We start from the raw sequence: 23,078 nt of genomic DNA on the forward strand, positions 1-23,078 counted from the left end.
TTCTTTTGGGGGCCATTGTTCCATTCATGTATCTGACTTGTAAAATGTCCCTTCCTGCCCTGAGTTCCCTCTTCTTAGAAACACACTTAGCTAATTTTCTCCACAGGTAACAATATACTCTAAATTTTTGCAAAAAGAAAAGGAGTACTTGTGGCACCTTAGAGACTAATGTGCAGTATTACATATTTTTTGCCAAGAGTTTAAATGGGCATTATAAAACAACAGTTACTAAAAAGTCTATAAAGTTGTATTGTACCTGATAGGCCAGCAACAAGTTCTACCATGAGGCAAGATGTTAATTTGCATTTAAACTGAAGATGTTTTGACTAAATGAAGTGCATTATCAGAGGCTAAAATGTAGATGTTCAGAATCTATGGTAAAAAGCTAAAAATAACTTGTCAAATATAAAGAGGCCCAGAATACTTCCATAAAGGGGTTTCAAGTAGTTTAAACTAATTAATCCATTATTCTAAAATAATTGATTAACACAAAGTAGTGTCATAACCTATTTTTCTTGTAAACTAGAACTGCTTAACATATAGTTATGCAGCTGTAGTTTACAACTGTTTTTATTTCAAACAAGTGTAAATTTGCTGATAGTTTTGACTGCAGGAGGGAATGTCTTTGAGGCTTCATTATAATCTTTGTACTCTAGCATCCAAGAGATAAAGTTTGCAAAACATTTTATATACTTTTATCCTGCTTTCCAGATTTGTAGTAATCTTGCAGTAATTTATTTTTGACACATATTTAATGGATATTGCAAAAGAAAATTTTGTAGCTGAAGCCTGGAATGAAAATTCCAGGAATTATTTCTTTAAACGTCCACTAAGGAGAAAAGAGCAGAAGTTGGAATACATACTAACTAGTTGCCAACTTTGTCTATTACTTCTGTAGCACAGTAAATATTATGTGACCTTCAGAGTTGTGCCACTGATCAGTAATTGGAGCTTAACATTATTCGGCTTTTGTACTGTCCGTTTTGGCAGATTACACCACAGCTGTAACTGGGCCAAAGGATAACTTTGAGGTCAGGGCAAGTTTCGTATAGATTGCTTTCTTGACAGGGTTTTGAAGAAGCGATCTTTTGGTTAAGTTTTTCAGTGTTCAGCAAAAGGGAGAAACAACAAAATAACTTATTTTCTGGAATTTTGTGAGGTTCAGTGAGACCTTAGTCACAGAGGAAAACTTACCATTTTATTTTCCATCTGGCACTTAAGGTTGAAAGGCTCAGTGTTAAAAAATATCCTACATTTTAGAGGCAGCTACAGCTCAGCCTAAGCTGATAGTGGAAGTCCCACCCCTTGATCCCATTGTAGCTGGTAAGAAATTTTATAACTCTCTGGGTTAATGTATCTAGTGTAGTGATTGGTTAACAGGAATGACAGACATACAATGTGTTACTATTACTGACAGGTTAGTGTGAATGATTGTCGTGTTCTTGTATGTATGTATGTACATTTAATTTTTATTTGTATGAGAGCTTGCAACTAACAGGAGAAGTGAGATTTCGCCTTCCTGTGTTAGTCAGATGTGGCATATAACTAGAAATCCCTCAGGGTAGAAACTCTCTCTTTCACAAGAGTCTGTTATGTACTGCAAAACACTGAGGCCTGACATTTATATAAAGTTAAAGTCCTTTTTTCGTCATTGGTTACTTTTGTCATGATGGCAGCTATTCTTTTTCTTATGCTGTACCTGGCCAGCATGAAATAGTTTGATTTTTGTATGATTTCTCTAAGAACTTGAATGATTAGTTCAAGTCTGGTTATGTAATGTGATTATATTAATCTGTTTTTGCAGCTTGAAAAAATATTTTTAATGCTTTCTAAATAAAAGGACATTAAAGATCACCTTGTGGAAGTATCAAGTCTGATGTGAAATTATTGTTATAGTGTAATATGTCCTGTTGTCTTTTCATGAAATAGATATTAAGAGGTTTTTTTGTTTAACTCCTTAATTTCTGGAACTCCTTCATGATGCTTTTGCTATTGTTTAAATGGATACTCTGATCTGATGTCAGGGTGTATAATGTACAAATTCTCGGTTCTGAAGAATATTTTTTGCCTCTTAGCCCCAGAGACTTGAGGATTTCCCACAGTAAAATAAAGGTTTTTTCCTGCCTTTTTTTATAGATGAAATGGATAGTTTTGTCATTGATTAACATGCAGCAAATTAGTAATAAGTTTTAACTAGCTGTTAGTAGCTGACTATATCTACACTATCACTTTTGTTGGTCAGGGGTGTGAAAAAACACACCACTGACTGACATAAGTTTCATGGACAAGCGCTGGTGTGGACAGCATTATGTTGGCAGAAGATGCTCTCCTGCCAACATAGCTACTGCCTGTTGTTGGGGGTGGTTTAATTATGTTGATGGGAGAGCTCTCTCCTGTCAGCTTAGAGCAGCTACACAGTAGACTTTACAGCGGTGCAGCGGTGCTGCTGTAGGATCTCTAATGTAGACATAACGATAGTCACTTAAGCAATATGTAAACTGGATTTGTGTGTTGTTTCTATTTTTTTAGTACATTTAATGTATGTGAAGTTGCTGAATTTGTCAGCTTTGTGGCTGTTCACAAAAAAGAAGAACTGTGGCATGAGTTTCTCTGTAGTGCCCTGCCAATATGCCTACAACTTGTCCTGGAGGAACCAACTTTAGTGGGGAGAGTACAGTTCATACTTATTGAATCCTTGGCCTTTTTGCTGAGATTGTGACTAAGGGATCAGTTGTGGTGTGTTTTGTGGACACATGTTCCTTGGGGAGCTGGATTTACCTCACCAAAGCACTTGGAAGTTATCAAAGAACAATCCTTTTTTAGTCACTGCCAATGTTGGAGAGATTCAAATTGCTGACCTAGAGATGGAAGGCAGCTCTGTATTGCTCTGTTTCTTTAAACTGTGAAATGGGGAGAATTTGTTAGTAATCCAAATAGATGATCAGTTTATATAACCAACTAGGATGCTGTGTAGATAGTATATATAGATCATTTTAAGATTAGACCATAAACTTCCTGCTTTTATTAATAATTTATTTTCAAAATATATATTTTTTTAATTCAAAATTAGCTTCTTTTTTGTTCTCCTATATTATTTTCTTTTATTGATCAAAGTTCAGGTGTTCTATTTTATAGTTCTCAAATGTACTTTTCTCCTCTTTAACCCTTATCCCAAACCCCTTCACCTTCTACTTACCCCCACAGTTTCTGGCAACGTTCTGGGTGGGCAAGAGTAAATTGAACTTGCATGTTTAATTTTTTTTGCCTGTGCATAATGCAATAAAATCTCACTGCAGAATGGAATGTCTTATTTTATTTTGGTGTTTCAAGAAGACTAGTTTTGAGAATATTGGTAACAAGTTTTAAATATGAACTCATCTTCAGTAATCTTATTTGAAACATTTGATGTTAGGCCTCTCTGAAGTCTTACAGACTGTCCATTAGCTCAGTTTATTGTGTTAAGAAAAATGTAAATACTTCCCATCCAGAGCAGTTTTAAAAGCTTTGTAGATTACTGCAGCACAACATAAGCTAAAACAGGTTTCTCTGACATATTAAATGGTCTACAGATCCTTATTTTCGTCATGAGCTTTTCTTTGTTGTCCATTGAAAGAAGTGTAATTCATGAAACAGAAACTTGTTTTTATGCCAAGCACGTTTGTTAGAATTTAAATGATTAAGCAGTGCACGGACCTAGCATTGTTAGTGCTTTGGCAGAACCTCATTTTCTTTTCCGTGTGTGTCAATTTAAGATTTACTGTTTATTTTCTCTTTTTCTGTTCTGGCATCATTTACACATGACTTAGATTTAAACTTAATTTTTTGCCTTTTTAAGCACTGAAAATTGTTTCAAGTTGCATTGCTTTTTTTTCCCCCCAGATTATTTCTGATTTTCACCTTTGTGCTTTTTTTGGCATAACATGCATGTTCCAACTAGTTTGATTTGTACAACTTTTAGACTGTTTATCTCTAGCTTTTTATACCATTTTGTGGCCCTTGTATCTGGTTTGGATTTTGGTAAAGTTGGAAGTTCGCTGTACCTTGACAGGCAGCCATTGCAGCTCTTCATCGTATAACTGCTCAATTATTTGTGTTACTTAAACACAGTTGTTCAGTAATATGAGCCCATGTGCACAATGCTAGGATTTAAGATTAACTCTATTAAATTTGTCATAAAAATTGTGCTAGTAACCTTCCCAATTTAAAACATTTTATAGATCTGATTTTTGAACTCTTGCTTGCTTTATTTTTTTATTTTTTTTTTTTTTGGAGTGACCACAGTCATCTCTGACAACTTGATAACCTGCCACAGAGAGTTTTTCAAACTTATCTTGGACATGAACAAAACAGCCACGCATATCACACCGGATGGTGATGTAACTAATTAGATACTTATGAAATGACTCTTAAGATGTTACCTTTGTGATTGGTACTTTGAGAAGCAAGGGAATGCATTGAGAAGCTTTGTGCACCATTGACCTTAAATGCAGATTGTTAATCAGGATAACTTTGACATGGAGTTAAAAGATGAAGATAGAAAGTGGGACATAGAAGAGAATAACTTTTTCCTCTTCCCTTGATACTTAACAAATATACCAAACATAGTTTCCCGAAAAAACTAGGTAAAAGTTTTAAGAAAATTGTACGTTTTAGCAAACTTTAAATTGGCTATTTCAACAAAATACTGAGTGAGATGTTGACTGTCCAGTAACTCAAGTCATGGTTTCTAAATATGAGTCAATCATGAAGTTACATGTGGAAATCTGAACTTATACTGGGGTATCCTTACCAGAAGCTTGAAAATCAATAGAAGATCAATACAATGTGACTGTATTACATGCAGATAATATGGAATAATATTCAGAGCACAAGGGCTTTGTTCAAACAACTTTTTAAATTTGCTTTTAGAACTAAAGCTTCTTTTTTACTAAGTAATCAAGTGTTAGTTTAAACTATTCTGATTTGACAGAAGAGTGATAGAACTATTATGACAGGTTTCAGAGTAACAGCCGTGTTAGTCTGTATTCGCAAAAAGAAAAGGAGTACTTGTGGCACCTTAGAGACTAACCAATTTATTTGAGCATGAGCTTTCGTGAGCATCCGATGAAGTGAGCTGTAGCTCACGAAAGCTCATGCTCAAATAAATTGGTTAGTCTCTAAGGTGCCACAAGTACTCCTTTTCTTAAAATAAATAATCATAATAGTTCTATGTGTTATCATACTGCATAGGAGACCTGGTCATGGACCAGGACCCTATTGTGCTAGGTGCTGTAGAAACACAGAACAAAAAGACTTCCTGTGTCCCAAACATCTTACAAACTAACTCGTAAATTTGGTTAATTTATCACTAAGTCTAAGTTTATAACTATATAAACATATGTATTGTGGTGAATTGAACTGTTGTTTTACCCTCGTGTTTGCTATTTTTCTTGGGTCAAGGCGTTTTACTTTTAAATTCAGATGCTTGTGGGGCCAAGTTGTACCAGCATGAAAGCTTTCGGCATTTTTCAAAATCACTGACTAATAGTTTGGGATGTAGGTAGCAGCAGAGGACAAAGGAGTAAGTTTTCATAAACACAGTGTTTTATTTTTTTTTATTTTTTTGGGGGCTTGATATTGCAGTTGTGGTTCCTATAACTTGTTGCAGTCATTGGAAGTTCAGTGTGTGGAAGGGCAGACTGTGGAGTGTTGGATTCTTATCTATTTTTAAAATTATTATTACACAAGACCCTTGTCGTCTGATCAGGAAGTTTACTTATTTCCAATGTCAGAAGTTGGTCTTTATTTGACTTACTTGAACCTTCTGTAATTAGGTTGGCCTCTGTTGGGACCAATCTGTTCTAGTTCTTTCAGTGGCTAGGAAAGTACATCCTTGAGAATCTTTTTTCCGTAAGTTGACTAATATTGACTGGTGTAGTAGTGTATGTGTATATTGTGAAAAAATGTTAAAATGTAATATAATACAATAATACTGAGCTATCTTTAAGTAGTATCACTTCTGTCTGAATACCTTTCAGATCTTAGTGTTTTCGCAACATGCTACCTATAGCAGTGTTTGAAATCTCTGCTCAAAATGCGTTCTTTGGATCTCTGTTTTATTCTACACTTAACTCCAAATGTTCAGGTTCTTCTTTATGGATCTCAGTGTATCATGCTAAATATGAAAAAGACTGTTAATGCTTTTTTCTCTTCTTTTATAGGTTGCACAGAGCATTGAGGATCACCATCAAGAAGTAATCGCTTTCTGCAGAGAAAAAGGTTTCCATGGTTTGGTTGCATATGACTCCGATTATGCATTGTGCAACATCCCTTACTATTTCAGTGCCCATGCCCTAAAACTGAGCCGTAATGGGAAAAGTCTCACAACAAGCCAATATCTGATGCATGAAGTTGCCAAGCAACTGGACCTGAATCCAAACCGTTTTCCTATTTTTGCTGCTCTGTTAGGTAGGTTAAGTAAGAGAATTTTACATATTGTGACTTGTGAAACGTACAATTTATATTTACAATAAATGATTTGTAAAAGATGTATGTGTATAATATCTTTAACAAAGCTCTTTCCTTGTGTGACCTGTTTCCCTTTCCATTGTTTTTGAGCTATTATATTCTGTCACTCCATACTCACTGCAGCTTTAGGTTCCTTGTGGCACTAACTTGTGCATGTCTGTGAATGCAATCAACTTTTGAGTTGAGAGAAATGCTCTGTGAATAGCTAAAAAGATAGTGAAAAGAGTAATGCAAATCTCTTATGGAAATAAAGTAGGAGTTCTGCAAAAGCTCTCACTAGCCAAAGCATTTTACTTCATGAATGGGAACAAAGTTTTTAGACAGCTTCAGTCATATAAATACACTGTATTTAAGCTCTATTTTAATAACCATGGTTTGTCTTAGTAAGTTTTCAGATAGATGTACTTGTGTAGTCTATCCATTCATGCTAAAAATGTTGAATTGTGTAGGTATCTTGCACTTCCAATGTACTTTTTATCTCAGATATGAGTGTTGTACAAGCATTAGTGCCTCAGCTGCCTGGATCACTTCTCTGTCACTGAGGTGGGTCCGAGCAACCGTTTCACTACAGGACAATTTATGTCCAGAACTGAAAAGTATTGTATTTAATTGAAACTGCAGGGAAGTATTAGTATGCAGTATGTAACTATCTCAGCTAGAGTTTGGCTAGGACACTCTCCTGCCTCTGATGATACATGCCATGAGATCTTTAATGAGCCCAACTAGTGAAGACCTCAGTTCCATGTCTCATCTGAAAGATGTCACTTTTAGCAGCACAGTACTGCCCACACCATTCTAGCACTTTGTTCTATTACAGATTTGCCAATTACTGTATCACTAGTACCATTGCAGCACTGAGGTTTTCTATGGGCGACCTCCAAAGAATAAAACTTACATAGACTGGTATCCTAAATTCTGTCTGGGCAAAAAAACTATTGAATACATGTTTTCCATCATGGTATGTTGGATAGAGCACCAGACTAGGCTGAGAGACTTGGATTCTATTTCCACCTTTCCCATTGACTTGCTGAGTGACCTTGGATGAATCGCATAACCTCTTTACTTTAGTTCTTTCTCACTGTAAAATGAGTATAATACTTCAAGTGCTTTGAAATCTGTAGATGAAAAGGGCTATGTATTACTCCCTTGACATGCCAGTGCTCTAGTAAACACTAAAATTCATACACAGACACACACACACTTTGTCAAGGCTAATATTTTCCCCACTAAAAAGTGAAATCCTTTTACATAAGAATGGAAAGAACCATACAGCAGTGAGTGATTCAAAAAAGACTTGCAGTGGGATCATGCAGGAAATAGATAAGATTTCTGGTCATGTTAGTTCATGTTTTCTTTCCGTGTCAAGAATAGTTATCACCACCACTCCCCAAATTGATAAATTGTTATTAATATGAAGTACTGGTAAAACAACTAGTGATGCTAGGAGTTTTATGTGGGCGGTGGTTGGTATTGCTGTTGCTAGAATCTGTCTAAACTGACACTTTAAATAACAAAATAGTCCTTAAAATTTGTTTTTAGCAGAGAAAACCTTGTCTTTCTGTGATTTAATGTTTTGAATGGCTTGTAAGCTTTTTGAAGTATATTCCACTGAAGCTTATTTATAAAACAAGCCTGTTGAAACAAAAAAAGTTACCAGGTATTTTTGTGGCTTGCTTTGTATTGGTTCAGACCTTGAATAACCATTGAGCTAACATCCTGACTGATTTTGTTTTCTTATTTTTTGGAGTCTGAGTGATGTAGCTGTAGAAAAGATTCTATATGAACTCTGGGCACTTGAACTGTAGGATTCTTCAGGCTTATCAGTACTATGCTGTTTGTCATTGAATATTGTAATTCATGTTACTGAATTTAGGCACTGCAGTACTATAAATAATTAAACTTTTGTAAAGATTTATAGGAAGGGTTGTTCGTTTATTTGGGCATAGTGTCACTAAAGTCATCTCAGTATTTTGAGATACTACTTGTTCTTGAAAGATAGTGTGTAATTTTAATCAATCTTAAATACAGTTAAAGTTGTATGTAATCTGCTAAATGTTTAAAAGCAGCACATCTTACGTAACCTGAATAAAACTATAGGTGGGCTGCATGTCTTGACAGATGTCTCAGGCTTGGCTCATGTGGTCTGCAGGTGTCCTCTAAACCTCATAGATGGGTTGAAGGCATCACTTAGCGTTAAGGATGCCTAAGGGCTTGTCTACACAGAGAAAATAACCGGCTCTGCTGTAGTGGTATAATTATTCTACTGTGGCTATGCTAGTATAACTCCCCTGTGAGAACACTCTATTCTGGAATAATTACAATTAAGATAGTATCTTAAACAGCAATTATAATTATTCCAGAATAAATTACTGTTATATCAGAATAAAGTCACTTATTTCAGAGTAGTGTGTCAGAATAGGAGAGTTATACCAGCATAACCACAGTGGAATAATTTCACTATATAGTTATGCTAGTCAATTTCCATGTTTAGACAAGCCCTTAGTGTTTCTGTTTTTAGTCTGTGTTGCTAGTTCCCTGTTAAAGTTCACCTTTTGGGCTGAAGGTTTCTATACCCGGTGCTACCCAAAGGTGAATAGCTCTTAAAACTTTGAGGGTGAGAGAGGCTCCACCATTACTGAGTATGAACACAGTGAAGACAAATGGTGAACTTTCTTATAAAAAAAAAAAAAAATGGCTGGGGTTAAAAAGTTGAAACTTGGCAGGGAAGTGCTTTTGAGTATTTCAGCAAAGTGTTTGGATCAATTTTGGGGGTTTAAAAATCAGACTTTGTGATGGGTGTGTGGGTATGATTTTTTGCAATCTCCTCCTGAAGTTTTCTCTTAATTAGGGAGCACAGTTTGTATTGTTCAGGTTTAATTTAGCTGCTTATTGTAGGAAGGAGAGTGCCTCAGATATTGGGTAGTTAAGATGCTGCCAGGGACATCCTGTTTTGGGTAGTGTGTGCACTTAACGACGTCTGATCCAACTCGAAAACAGTGGGAGTTTGGACCTACTCAGTAAGTGTTGACTTGTATACTTGAAAACCTTGTGTGAACCTTGGTCAGCGGAAAACTAAGCACAGTGTGAGGTAAGGGGCTCTTATTTAGTGCACTCCTTGTATTGGACAATGTTTTTAATTGATGTCTAACCTTTTTATTTAAAAAAAAAAAAGTAGTAGATGTCATAAAAATGGGAAAAAAAATTGAGGTTGCATAGTTAAGCACCCAGATCAGGAAACAGCGGAGCTAAGGTTGCTTGTGTAACCTTAATCTCTTCCCCATTGTGCGTATGCAGTATAAGAAATCTAATTACTCATTCACATGCTATTTCTCAAACAACAGGGTTGTTTTATTGTTTTTGTTTTTTGTTTCGGTAAAAGAACTTCAGGTACATTTCATAATTTGTACTGTCTTCTATGTGTGATATATCAGACATAAGTACTTAAGTGCATCTGCATCTTCTACTAGTTATCTTAAATTTTATTTAAAAATCCTATACTTGAGAAATGATCATGTGCATATATTTATTATAGCAGTTTGATTACAAGTGGACAGAGTTAAGCAGATTGACACAAGGAGGCATGACGGTTGAGTATCAGGCCCAAGGGCTAGAAACATAATTATTTAAAATGAAATCTTCGATCCTGCTGAAGTTAATGGGAATCACCCAGGAAAGCTTCCTACATGTCCACGTTGAGTGGATTTTTCAGCCTTGAGTTGAGGTTTACTAATCCTGACTTAAATTTGGCTCCAGTGACCTAGAGGTCTGTAGCGATGAAGTAATTGCTCTATGAAAACTGTTTGATATTCTTGTTGTTCTTAATGGCCACGTGAGGACACACAATATCATTTCTCTCCTTGATGGTAGTCTCAGCAGGAAGTGAAGGATTTGAATGGGCATGTTGACTAAATAGTTTGTCCATTCAGGTAAGGAGTGAGATATTCCGTTCGATTAGTTTGAAGAATTTTGAACTGCTTTTTTCTCTGCAGTTGTTGTTAAAGTTTGCAGTCCTCAAACTGTGATCCAGAGGGTATCCTCTCGTGGTATGGAGAGGGTGACTAACAGCAAGGTACTGGTTTCCCTCAAGTCAGCTAAAATACATTATTTTCCTAATATTAATTTTCCTTGTAAATAGTTGCTGTGGTTGCCACAGCAATATGTGATTTGTGAATGGGAAAGAAAGGCTAAGGGCTGATCTATACTGAAAAATTAGTTTGACCTAGCTGCATGGCTCAGGGCTCTGAGAAATTCAGCACCATAGTTAGGTTGACCTAACACCCAGTGTAGATACAGTTAGGTTGATAGAAGAATTCTTCCGTTGACCTAACTACTCAGAGTGGTGGTATTGGAAAACCCCTTCCGTCAGTGTAAGAAGCGTTATGGCATTTCAGAGGCATAGCAATAGTGCTGTAGCTCGACAGTTTCCACAGCAGCAGAAGTGGTGAAAAAGTTTGAAAAATCCTGCTTTAAATATATTGAAAGCACTAGAGACTAAGCCTGTAGCTTTCTACAAACTTAGTAAATATGGAAAAATACTTTGTTGCTACATTTATGATAGTTAAATTTAATTGAGTCTGTAAGGATTTCTTCTCATGCTTTGTAAAATCCATTTTCAGATGCTGTAATCTATTGCTTTGTCATCAGTGAATCATGTTCTTGCTTTATTCAAGTTGTTTCCTCTCATTTCTTCAAACCTTTTTTTCTGATTGCAATGTACTGTGCTTTGGAAGATCAAAATTATTTAAATAACTTTCCACTTTGCTAAAGTGGTTTAGCTGGTAAATGACCATGTAGCTTGGTCATTAACTTGCCAGCCTTTTTCATTCCCAGGCTAACCAGTTGACTGGAGATAGTATTTACTAAATAATTAGTAGAACTGAATTGCTTAATAAACTATCTTAAAATTAGCCCATATTAAAATTAGCAAATATAGTGAAAATATGGGGAGAGAATAGTTTCAGATGGTGGCTTAGTTACATTTTTGAAAGTAGGATTTTATGTTAACCTCTTTGTAGTGATAAACACCCATTTTTTCATGGTTTGTGTGTATAAAAACATCTTCTGTATTTTCCACAGTATGCATCCGATGAAGTGAGCTGTAGCTCACGAAAGCTTATGCTCAAATAAATTGGTTAGTCTCTAAGGTGTCACAAGTACTCCTTTTCTTTATGTTAACCTCTTGTTCACCCAGCATTGCCAGACTAAGCAAATTTGCCTGATATTTCTCATGTGTATTGTTTGCTGAGGGCAGACTTCTGTTGGAAAGGTTTTCAAAGCTAATTGGATAGGCCACTTGGAAAACATGAGAGCTTTTAAAAAGAACAGTCCTCAGTATTACAAAAGTTTCCTAACAGTTTTTAGCAACCTTATCTCAAAATGGCTTTGTCCAGTTACTTCAGATTTGTTTTTTTCTATTGGCAACAATGAATAGGTATTCGATTATTTTTGGAAAGTGTCCGTTTTAGCTTGAAGTCATATGAGGAGTATTAACTAAATTAGGAGATAGCTGTAGAGTTTGTTAGATATCCAAGTGAATCACATGGAGTTCAGAAAGGATCAACCAGGATGGGAGACAGAGTTAAGTGTCTTCAGTTGAAGCTTTAAGAAGATATCTTATTAACTTCTGTAGAGGCTGCATCTCCCACATGAACCCTAGCTCTTTCTGTATTCTGAATTGTTGTGACTCCAGATATAAAACTTAGACAGATTTAGAATAGTATATACAGATTATTTCTGAAAAAAATTAGAACACTTCAGCTATTAAAATTTAGATAATATAATTACATTAATCTGAAAATTCAAAGTTAAGGTTGGACTTGAAAAATATGGAAATGCAGAGTTAATATTTTGCTCTTAATATAGGACCTTCAGGCTTTGAAATAATTGTCCTTCTGTAACAACATTTTCTTCAAGTGCTTGCTCATGTCGATTCCATTCTTGAAGTGTACATGCCCACGTGCCTGGTCATCGGAGAGTTTTTCCTTAGCGGTATCAGTAGGGCCAGCTGTGGCATCCTCTTGAGTGCCGCGCTCATGTGTTGGTATAACAGGCACTGCCGAGCCTACACCCTCTCAGTTCCTTCTTACTACCCTTGATGGTTACTCGGAGCACCTTTCCTTGCATAGGAAGGGCTAGAGGTTTCCTCTCTTCTGACTTTGAGCCTTAGGGCTTTGTAAATAGTTGTTTATAGTAGTTAGTGTTAAGTATAGTAACTCCTCACTTAACCTTGTAGTTATGTTCCTGAAAAATGCGACTTTAAGTGAAACGATGTTAAGCGAGTCCAGTTTCCCCATGAGAATTAATGTAAATGGGGTGGGGGAGGAGAAATTAGGTTCCAGGGACATTTTTTTATCAGATTATGTATGGGGTGTGTGTGTGTATATATGAGGGTGGGATATTTCCCAGGGAATGCCTTACTGCTAAATGATGAACTAGCAACTGGCTGAGCCCTCCAGAGTTAACTCGTTGTTAATGTAGCCTCACACTCTACAAGGCAGCACGAATGGAGGGAGGGGAGACAGCATGACAGACAGACACACACCGTGCATGTGTGTGTGTGAGAGAGAGAGAGAGGCAGGCACATTTCTCCATTAGGTAAGGGGACCCCACTCTTAAGTACATTGCCTTGTTAAGTAGATCAGCAAGCTGAGACCGCAGCTGCTGCTGCCAGGAAGCTCCCTCCCTCCTGAGTCCTGTTGTGTATCCCCCCCTGCTCTATGGAAGATGGGGTAAGCAGGGTGCAAGAGCAGGGTGGAGGGGGACACCATGACATTAGCCCCCCTATCCCCTGTGCACAGCAAGCTGGAGGCTCTGGAGAGCAGCTCCAAGGCAGAGGGCAGGAGCAGCACATGGCAGAGAGGAGAGGGACAGCTGAACTGCTGGCAGTTGGTAGCGTGCTGGGCGGTTGCTGCTGCACAGGGACCTTAGGGCAGTGGGGAGCTGATAGGGTGGCTGCCGGTCCACCCTGGTTCCAAGTCCCCAGTAGCTAGTCCGCAAGCCGTGGACAAAGCAGGCAGCTGCCAAACAATGCTATAAGGGAGCATTGCACAACTTTAAACAAGCATGTTCCCTAATTGATCAGCAACGTAACAACGAAACAATATTAACCGGGAGCACTTTAAGTGAGGAGTTACTGTAGTTAAGTGTAGTTAGGAGTTAGAAGTTAGAGTCCCAGCGGGGATTTTGTCCCAGGCGGGACATGCCCTGATCTCTGGAGTTACAGTCCTCGGAGGGCTTAAACAGGCTTATGCCTGTAAATGACCCCCCACAGCAGCTGCCTAAAGCTTGAGGCAATCACATGGGAAGGACAGAGATAGTATTTGTAAAAAATTTTCGACCCAGGACTGAGAGAGAGCAGGATATTTGTTTGCGGGCTCTCCTCATGGAGGCTGCCCTTTGTCTGGTTTCTGAGCCATCCCGCCAAGACTCGGCTAGTACCTCGGCCTCAGTGCACCTCCAGCACCGCTCCGCATCACTAGTGCCCAGAAAGAAAATGAAGAAGCACAGCTTCCTGGCACCAGGTAAGAAAGGCCCTGGGGCATCAGGCAAAAGACTCAGTTTGGGCCACTCTTAGCCCCTTCAAGGATCCACAACCGACACCTGGGAGCAGAAGGGAATCCAAACTTCTGAAGTCATCGATGCCTTCCCAAGCTCTCCTGGCACTGAGAGAGCAGAAGCTTCCCCTGGCACCATGCGTGCTGCAGGAAGTGGGAAAGGCTCCTTAAGATAGCAAGCAACTGCTAAGAGCCCTTTGGGGGCAGTGGAGCACCAGCGATCCCACAAGACAAGGCAGCGTTCTCCATCTCTGCACCGCAGATCTCTAGTGTCGTGACCCAGATCCTCTGGAGCTTGCCATATTCCACCTGGCACCAGTCCCCTTGATACTGGCACCAATCCTCACTCCAAACACTGGTCTCCGGTGGCGATGGTTGGCGGGCAGACACGGGTTGACAGCTCCACAGTGGTCACCGGAAAGGGATTCCTCCAGCACAGAAGGGTCGTTCAGCCCTTCACCAAGACCCCGTCGGTGTGAATGGGCACCTGAGGCCACATCAAAGTCTACAGTGCTGCCTTGGCAGCACGGCCAGTGACCTTATTGGAGTGCTTGGGGCATGCTAGTGATGACGATGCCCCCTTCGCACCGCTCATCTGCCGCTGCCTTGGAGCAACAGCTGGCAGCACTGACTGCACCGGGCTTGGTGCATGAGACCCGCTTGAGGTCGGGGTAGTGGAGACAACACCCACCCCAAAATCCCCCTTCCCCTTGGGGGATAATGCACTTGAGCCTCCCCCGGTGGTACAGTCTTCGTCCTCATCCCCACACAAGGCGGTCATGGGACCCTTGAGGGCCAGCCTCCCGGACGATTTTAAGGAATACCGGGCCCTGCTTCGACAGGTGGCCGAGAATTTGGGCCTACAGGTGGAAGAGATGGCTGAGCAGGTGGACATCTTGTTCAGTGTCCTCTCAGCCTTCATCCTGGCACGTGTTGCCCTACCAGTGCATGACTGGGTTCTGAACATTGCCAGGATCCCTCTGGCAAACCCCATTGTCCATCCCTCCCACCTCCAAAAGGGCCGAAAAGAGGTACTTTGTCCCGGCCAAGGAGTTTGAGTACCTTTGTACCCCCCACCTTTGGGCTCGCTGGTTATCTCGGCAGCCACCGAATAGGACAAGCAGGGGCACACTAGTTCAGCTCCCAAAAATAGAGGCCAACGACTGTACCTTTTTGGGAGAAAAATGTATTCAACAGCCAGCCTGCAATTCTGAGTGGTGAACCATCAGGCACTCTTGGGCAGATACAATTTTAACTTGTGGGACTCCCTCCGTAAGTTCAAGGAGTCCCTCCCTCTGGCCCAGGAATTTGGCACCCTGGTGGAGGAGGGCACTGTGGCGGCTAGGTGCTCTCTCCAGATGGCATGGGACATGGTGGACTCAGCGGCTAGGATGGTTGTGGTGGTCATGAGGCACAGCTCCTGGCTTCAGACCGCTGTCCTGTCCCAAGAGATGCAGACCTCTATCCAGGACCTCGCATTAGATGGGAATGGTCTCTTTTCAGAGCAGACTGATGGGAGGCTGCATGGGTTAAAGGACACTTGGGCCACCCTTCACTCGCCGAGCATGCATATGCCGCAGTCTGCACAGAAGCAGTTCCTCCACCCCCACCCCATTGCCAAGGCCGTGGAAGCCTCATCAGGGGCCTGCAAGGAGAAGGGATAGAGACACAAGCTTTAGTCGTCACTGCCCTTCCTCCTCCCGCTCACCTGCACAGCCCAGTCCGGCGAAGCATCCCGGGGACCAGAAGCGCTCGTTTTGAAGGTGCGCTCAAGAGTGATGCCCCAGTCAATTCCCCGGATTCACCTCATTCTTTCCTCGATCGTCTTCATCCCTACCATTTGGCCTGGTCGCAGGTCACCTCTGACCACTGGGTGCTGGACATAGTATCTTGGGGCTATACCCTACAATTTTCGACTGCCTCTCCCTCCCAACCCCCCTTTTCTCCGTCCCTCTTCAGGGACCCTTCTCATGAGCAACTCCACATCCAAGAGATCAAGAACCTCCTGCACCTTGGGGCGGTGGAGGAGGTGTCTCGGGACATGAAGGGAAAGGGTTCTGTTCCCTCTACTTCCTAATTCCGAAAGCAAAAGGGGGCCTCAGACCCATTCTGGACCTGCGTCGCCTCAACAGTTCTCTTAGAAAGTTGAAGTTTTGCATGGTCTCCCTGGCCTCCATCTTCCCCTCCCTGGATCTGGGAGACTGGTACACCGCCCTCGGCTGGAAGGTTGCATATTTCCATATTCCAAGGTCACAGATATTTCCTGCATTTCGTAGTGGGCGGACGCCGTTTTCAATTCATGGCACTGCCCTCTGGCCTCTCATCAGCCCCAAGGGTGTTCACAAAGTGTATGGCGCCAGTGGCTGCTTACCTGAGACATCGAGGGGTCCAGGTCTTCCTGTACCTCGACAACTGGCTCATCAAGGGCAGGTCTTGCGAGCAAGTGTAGAGGAGCCTCGATCTGGTACCTTCCACCTGCCGCAACCTGGTCCTGTTAATAAACGAGAAAAAATCCTCCTTAACGCCTGTCCAGCGAATAGTTCATTCCAGTCCATAGTTCATTCCAGTAGCCTGTCCAGTTCATTGGGGTGGTTCTTGACTCCACGCGAGCCAGAGCTTTACTTCGGAAATGCATCTTTAGGCCATGTTGGACCTGATCTCCCATGGTAAGAACCACCCGCTCACCATGGCTCACACCTGCCTGCGGCTGTTAGGTCACATGGCCACTGTTAGGGGGCTTATTCCTTCACCCACTTACTTCCCTGGTCCTTCTCGCATGAACAGAGAGCAACAATACCCGAAGTCCAAAGGTGCAAACAATTCGATGTTTATTGGGGTGAACTTCCAGCAAGCATGATTCCAGTTTCCTTCCTTAGTATCCTCCTTCCCAGCTCTGACACCACAGAGCCTTACACCTGTGTCCCTGTTCCCATTCCTACCCTTAGCCAAACATGATTCCAACTTCCTTACTCCCATTCCCTGTTCCCATTTCCCCCTTTAGCAAAACATGATTCCAATTTTCTTACCCCCATTCCCTGTTCCCATCTCACACACCCACATGCCCACCCACACCCCAGTCACTTCCTCATTGACTACAGATTATATAGTAAAACTTGAGTTCTGCTTAGCTATACCTTAACCAATCATTTTCCTGAAATTTAACTAACCAATCCTAACATATTGTAACATGATTATGTAACCAATTATATCCCACCACCTCAATTAGTTTACACCCAGCAAAATTAATTATACAGCAGACAGGAACAATCACAGAACCAGACAGAGATTATACAGACAAACAACAGCAAAGTAGGAACTATAATGACAAAACAATACAGAAGTGAGGATTTCACATCCCAGCTATTGATAAGTGAGTTCTTGCCAGACAGGATGCTATCAAACTAAGTTTCCTTTTACATTTTCTAGGCACTTCCCTTTCTCTGGAGGTGATAGGAACACAATCCTGTCCTGATAGTGCCTAACAGCCCAATAGCACCTTCTTTCAATGTGACTAGTTTGGAATGTGAGGAGGTGACCGGTCGCTTCCCAGCTTATGGCTGCCTCTGCTGCTTAGCCAAAGGCCTTAGCCTAAGAACAGGGCCTCAGACTGTCACAGTAAGAGAAGGCCCTTACACCAGCAGACAGTGATTTTGATTCTTTCTTTTATACCTCTATCACTAGCCAAGTGATAAGAATACACCTAAATTCTTAGAGTATAGGCCTTTACAGACAGGCCTGAATATCTATATCCTAACAGCCACATGTATGTACGTGGTCAGCCATGCTTGGCTCCATCTCTGGCTCTGAAAACGTGTCTAGAGTCCATCTACGTCCCTGGATTGGTGTTTGGACCTTGAGTTGGTGTTGGAGGGAGTTCCCTTAACAATCCCATCCCTGTCTCTGACCCTGGTCTCCGATGCTTCGGACCTGGGCTGGGGAGCCCACCTGGATGAGCTGAGCACCCAGGGCTGCTGGTTGCAGGAAGATCTGGCCCGCCACATCAACGTCAGGAAGCTTAGAGCGGTTCATCTGGCCTGCCAGGCTTTCTTGGTCCACCTGAAGGACAAGGTAGTGCAGGTCCTGATGGACAACATTGCCGTGATGTATTACATCAACAGGTAGGACGGTGCCAGGTCTTTGGCCCTTTGTTAAGAAGCTCTCTGCCTTTGGGATTTTTATGTGCAGCATGCCATTCATCTGATAGCTGCGCACCTGCCTGGAACCAGGAATGTCCTGGCGGATCACCTCAGCAGGACTTTCTTATCTTGCCACGAGTGGTCCCTCCATCTAGAGGTGGTCAGCATAATCTTCCAGAGATGGGGACTCCCTAGGTGGACCTGTTCGTGTCCAGGCAGTACAAAAAATGCCACATGTTCTGTTCAGTCTGAGGGATGGACCGGGGCTAATTGTCAGATGCCTTTCTCATTCCTTGGTCAGGGGTGCTGATGTATGCCTTCCTGCCAGTGCCATTGATTCACAGGGTCCTTGTGAAGATCAAGCAAGACAGGGTAGGAATTATCCTAAAAGCCCCTACGTAGCCTTGCAAGCATTGGTTCGGCATGTTGCTGAGCCTTTCAGTAGCTGCTGTGCTGCAGCTTCCCCTCTGACCTGATGTGCTGTCCCAGAACCACGGTAGCCTTTTGCATCCGAACCAGGTGGCGCTGCACTTGATGGCTTGGCTACTGCATGGCTAAGTGCAGTCGGATGGGCTCGCTCGGCACATGTCCAGCAGGACTTGTCTGGTAGCAGGAAGCCTTTTACCAGAGTGACTTACCTGGTCAAATGAAAAAGGTTCACGTGCTGGGCCTCATAACTGTGTATTCGGACCAAGCAGGCCCCTCTGCAAGAGATCCTGGATTATCTGCTGCACCTCAAACTCCAAGGTTTGTCCCTGTCATTGATCAAGGTCCACCTGGCTGCTATCTCGGCTTTCCTTCCTCTGTTCCAAGGCAGGTCAATCTTCGTTCACGACATGACAGCAACCTGGTTACAAAGGTTTTTGAAAGGTCTGGAGCGTCTCTGCCCGCACATCCAGGATCCCGTCCCCTCCCGGGACCTGAATGTCATGCTGTCAAGGCTCATGGGGCCTCCCTTTGAGCCGTTGGCTTCCTGCTCTCTCCTGCTTCTCTCCTGGAAGGTATTATTCCTGGTCATGATAACATCGGCCTGCAGGGTGTCTGAGATTAGAGTGCTTACTTCGGAGCTGCCCTATAGTCTTCTACAAAGATAAGGTCCAGCTGCGACTGCACCCAGTGTTTCTGCCCAAGGTAATTTCCCAGTTTCATATGGGCCAGGACATATATTTTACCTGTCTTCTTTCCAAAGCCTCATGCATCAGATGAGGAGCGCAGGCTATACACCCTGGACGTCAGGAGGGCGCTGGCTTTCTACATAGATAGAACAAAGCCATTCCGTAAGTCAACGCTGTTGTTCATTGCGGTGGCAGACCGAATGAAAGGTCGCCCACTGTCTGCTCAGAGGATTTCATCCTGGGTCACGGCTTGCATCTGCTACTGCTGTAAGGTGGTGAGGGTGTCTCTGTCGGTGATCGTGATAGCACACTTGAGTAGGGTATGAGCATTGTCAGCATCCTTCCTGGCACAGGTACCAATCCAAGAGATCTGTAGGGCCTCTATCTGGTCATCTGTCCACATGTTCCCATCTGATGTTGTGTTTACCCAACAAGATCGAGACGACGCTGGCTTTGGCAGAGCAGTGCTGAAAGCTGCAAGACCGTGAACTCTGAGCCCACCTCCATTGGTACTCCATTGGTACATTATGAGTCACCTAGAATGGAATTGACATGAGCAAGCACTCAAAGAAGACAAAATGTTTACCTACGTTTTGTAACTGTTGCTCTTTGAGATGTGTTGCTCATGTCTATTCCATTACTCACTCTCCTACCCCTCTGTTGCTGGCAAGAAGGAACTGAGTGAGCGGGTGTAAGGCCAACGACGCCTGATATACCGCTGCATGAGTGTGGCACTCAAGGGGGCGCCACAACTGGCCTTAGGGATACCACTAAGGCAAAAATCTCCGACTGCACGCATGGCCGCACGCACACCTAGAATGGAATGGACATGAGCAACACATCTCAAAGAACAACAGTTACGAAAGGTAGGTAACCGTTTTTTTAATTAGGCTTTATGAAATAATAGATTTTTGTTTACAAACTTAATTCCTCCCCTGCTCCCTAGGATAAACCTACGTGTATTTGGGTTTGACTGCAAATCTGCTTTGCTGCATCAATCAGTTTTGCTGCAGAATCAGTTTATACAAAGTGTTTGGTTTTTAAAGGTGTACTTTTTTTTTTTAAAGTTCTGCATGTTGTATATTCTAGGTAATCACATTCTTCCTGATGAAGATTTGGCTTCCTTTCATTGGAGTTTACTTGGTCCAGAACATCCACTAGCCTCACTTAAGGTACAAACCTAATCTGATTTTTAGCAATTAAACATTATAGTCCATTATAGCAACAGACCACAGCAGTATATGCTTCATAGGCAGCTGATTCACACCTTAGGTGCTTTTTGAGGTACAATAATGAAGACCAGGTACTTTCAGCTCCTGAGAAATACAGCAATAGCTTTCTAATGACAATTTGGTGCAAGGTATGGTACTTTAGTCTGCACACCTTTTAATTACCTACTTTCACTGTCATTTACCTCAATGCTAAAATTGGCCCCTTATCTGTAATACAGTATATTTAAAATTTTGTATGTAATTTTAAAAAACCTTTTAAAATTTCTTAGATGTCTAATCCCTCTGATTTCCCATGAGTTTGGCTGTCCTGTCTGTAGCAATTCATGGCTCAGTGACCGGTTTAATGCTTACTTTCTGTTAAATACTAACTTAAGAACCTTTTTCTTCTGAGAGTTAAAAATAGTAGTAAGCCAAAAACTGCTGCTGAAAGGGCAGCTGGGTTCACTGGGAGATGGAATCATGGCAGTAGTTCAGAACTGTCACTCTTTCCTCCTCTTTACCCCAGTTTACTTAACTTTTCCCCTGTCCTGAACTTTACAGCTTAAGCACTCAACTTTCTGACCTACATTTTCCGTTAAAAATTGCCTGGCTTTTTTTGCATCAAGTATAGCCTGAAAAAAAGAGCCAGGCAACTTTAAATGAAAATCCATTTAAAAAAAAATCACACCCAAAAAGTTGCTTTTTGTCTCTTGAAAACTGGGGCCGGGTGATAAAGTAATACTTTTGACTTGCCACTGCAAGAGAGGTAGCAGCGGCACTTGTAAGGGAAACAGTCATTTTCTTTGCCATCCCGGCTAAATGTGGAGGTGGTGGAGCACTTTTCAAGCTAAAGCTTAATTTAGAAATTTAAATTTGGAGACAGATTTAAGGCTCCCAATTCAGGTATTAAGCTGAAAAGTTTAGGGGAGGAAGAGAGGGATTCCTGTCTCTTCAGAATAATCTTTTAGTCTACTGGTTCTTAAACCGTTCTTGGGAAACCATCAGAGACCCACAAAACCCTTCTCCATCTCTTTAGATAGATTATTAGGGACGGTTATTCATCCATGAAAGGATCATTCTGTGATGGAGTCCAGAGAATGGAAAAAAGTGGAATCGGTAGTTAGTTTAGTGGAAGAGAAATCCTCAGAGTTGTACAAATACATCTTTGTTTTCTTATTTAAAGAGGCATAGGGATTTTCCTTTTTGTTTGAGATCCCCGATATCCACCAGTGGGAGCTGGTTTACAGGTATAACATTACTCAAAGATCAAAATAGCCAATTCAGAATATGGCTTTGAAGAATATGACCACAGTCATGTTCCTTAAGATACTTGCCAAATATATGCTAAATTTCACTTGATTATTATGAAAACAAAATATTTTAATTAAGATGTATTCTGCCTTGTTTGTTTTTAAATTCACTTTATTCTTTATTTAAAAGACCCCAGTCAGATACTTCCTAAAAAAACCAACAACTTTTTTACTCTTCAGTTTCTCTCAACTGCTTTTTTGCTTTTCCATTTGACAGATATTGCCTTCCTGAGTTTCCAAGAGAACTAACTTAACATGGCTTAACATCTTTAGTTCCATTTGACATAGTAGCACCAGTGATGTCATTGCAGCGCTGGGAGTAGTGGGTTTTTGGTTAACTGCAGGTGTCGCAAAAACAAAACACAGAATTTATTTTTTTCCAGACACTACAAAAACCAACCAACCAGCCCTGCCAGGCACATCTGCAAGCCATAGACTTAATAAAATGAGTGGGGAGAGGGGCTAGGCACTGTCTAGGTCTTGGAGCAATGACCTTGGTGAAAAGCCTGGTCTCTCTGTCCGATGCTGGAAGTTGGAAGGTGCTGTGATTCCAAATCAGATCACTATATCTGGATTCAGCTTGAGAGCTCAGGTTTTTTTGGCATCAGTTTATGGTCACTAGGAATTTGATTATTTTGCACCCCCTATAGCTGCAAGAAGTAGGGACTTCTCATTCCCTCCCAAGAAAATTTGGGATTTAGAAAATTTCCCATCATTTTAACAATGTGAAAACTGTGTGGTGACTTTTTTTTTTTTTGAGGTGCTGGTTACCTTGACTTCCTTTGACTTAAGTTGGAGTGCCTCAGCACTTCAGAAAACTAGGACTGGGTTTTTTATCAAGAAAAACAGAGACTTGATAAATTAGGGTCCCTTGAGTTGTTTTCTTTGTGACATTCTCTGCCCTTTTTATTATGCAGTAGCAAAGTAATAGTGCTATAAAAAATGAAGCTTTACTTATCAGCCCACACAGAAGCATGGAATGGAGGCAAAACAAGCACCCAATGTTGTTGGATAACATTTAATAATTGCACTTTTCAGTGTGCCCAAGAATTAGCAGGGTGAGGTGGGGAAAAGCAAAGGTAGAATAAACTTTTTGCCCTTTTTCAAAGGGTTAACTGGCTAAACCAACTCAATTAGAAGTGTCTTGAGCAATAATTTGTGGAGACAAAGGAGAGGAATCAAAACTCCAAGCAGTAAAATTCTCAGAAAAGAGAGCCCCCAACTTCTCTTGGCTCTGTTGCTAGCT

At 41.3% G+C, this 23,078-nt stretch overlaps 1 protein-coding gene across 4 annotated transcripts in view; it reads left to right on the forward strand.

Moving 5' to 3' along the window:
• The window catches only part of FAM120A (family with sequence similarity 120 member A), a 117,732-nt gene that overhangs the window by 2,782 nt on the left and 91,872 nt on the right, over positions 1-23,078 (forward strand). For all 4 annotated transcript variants that reach the window (XM_073352163.1, XM_073352162.1, XM_073352160.1 and 1 more), the window contains exons 2-3: positions 6,201-6,447; positions 20,401-20,483. In XM_073352163.1, coding sequence (XP_073208264.1) covers positions 6,201-6,447; positions 20,401-20,483 — 330 coding nt within the window. The remainder of the gene's footprint in view (positions 1-6,200; positions 6,448-20,400; positions 20,484-23,078) is intronic.

The sequence above is a fragment of the Lepidochelys kempii genome, chromosome 7 (assembly GCF_965140265.1).
Source record: "Lepidochelys kempii isolate rLepKem1 chromosome 7, rLepKem1.hap2, whole genome shotgun sequence".
In the NCBI taxonomy this organism is placed as follows: Eukaryota; Metazoa; Chordata; order Testudines; family Cheloniidae; genus Lepidochelys; species Lepidochelys kempii.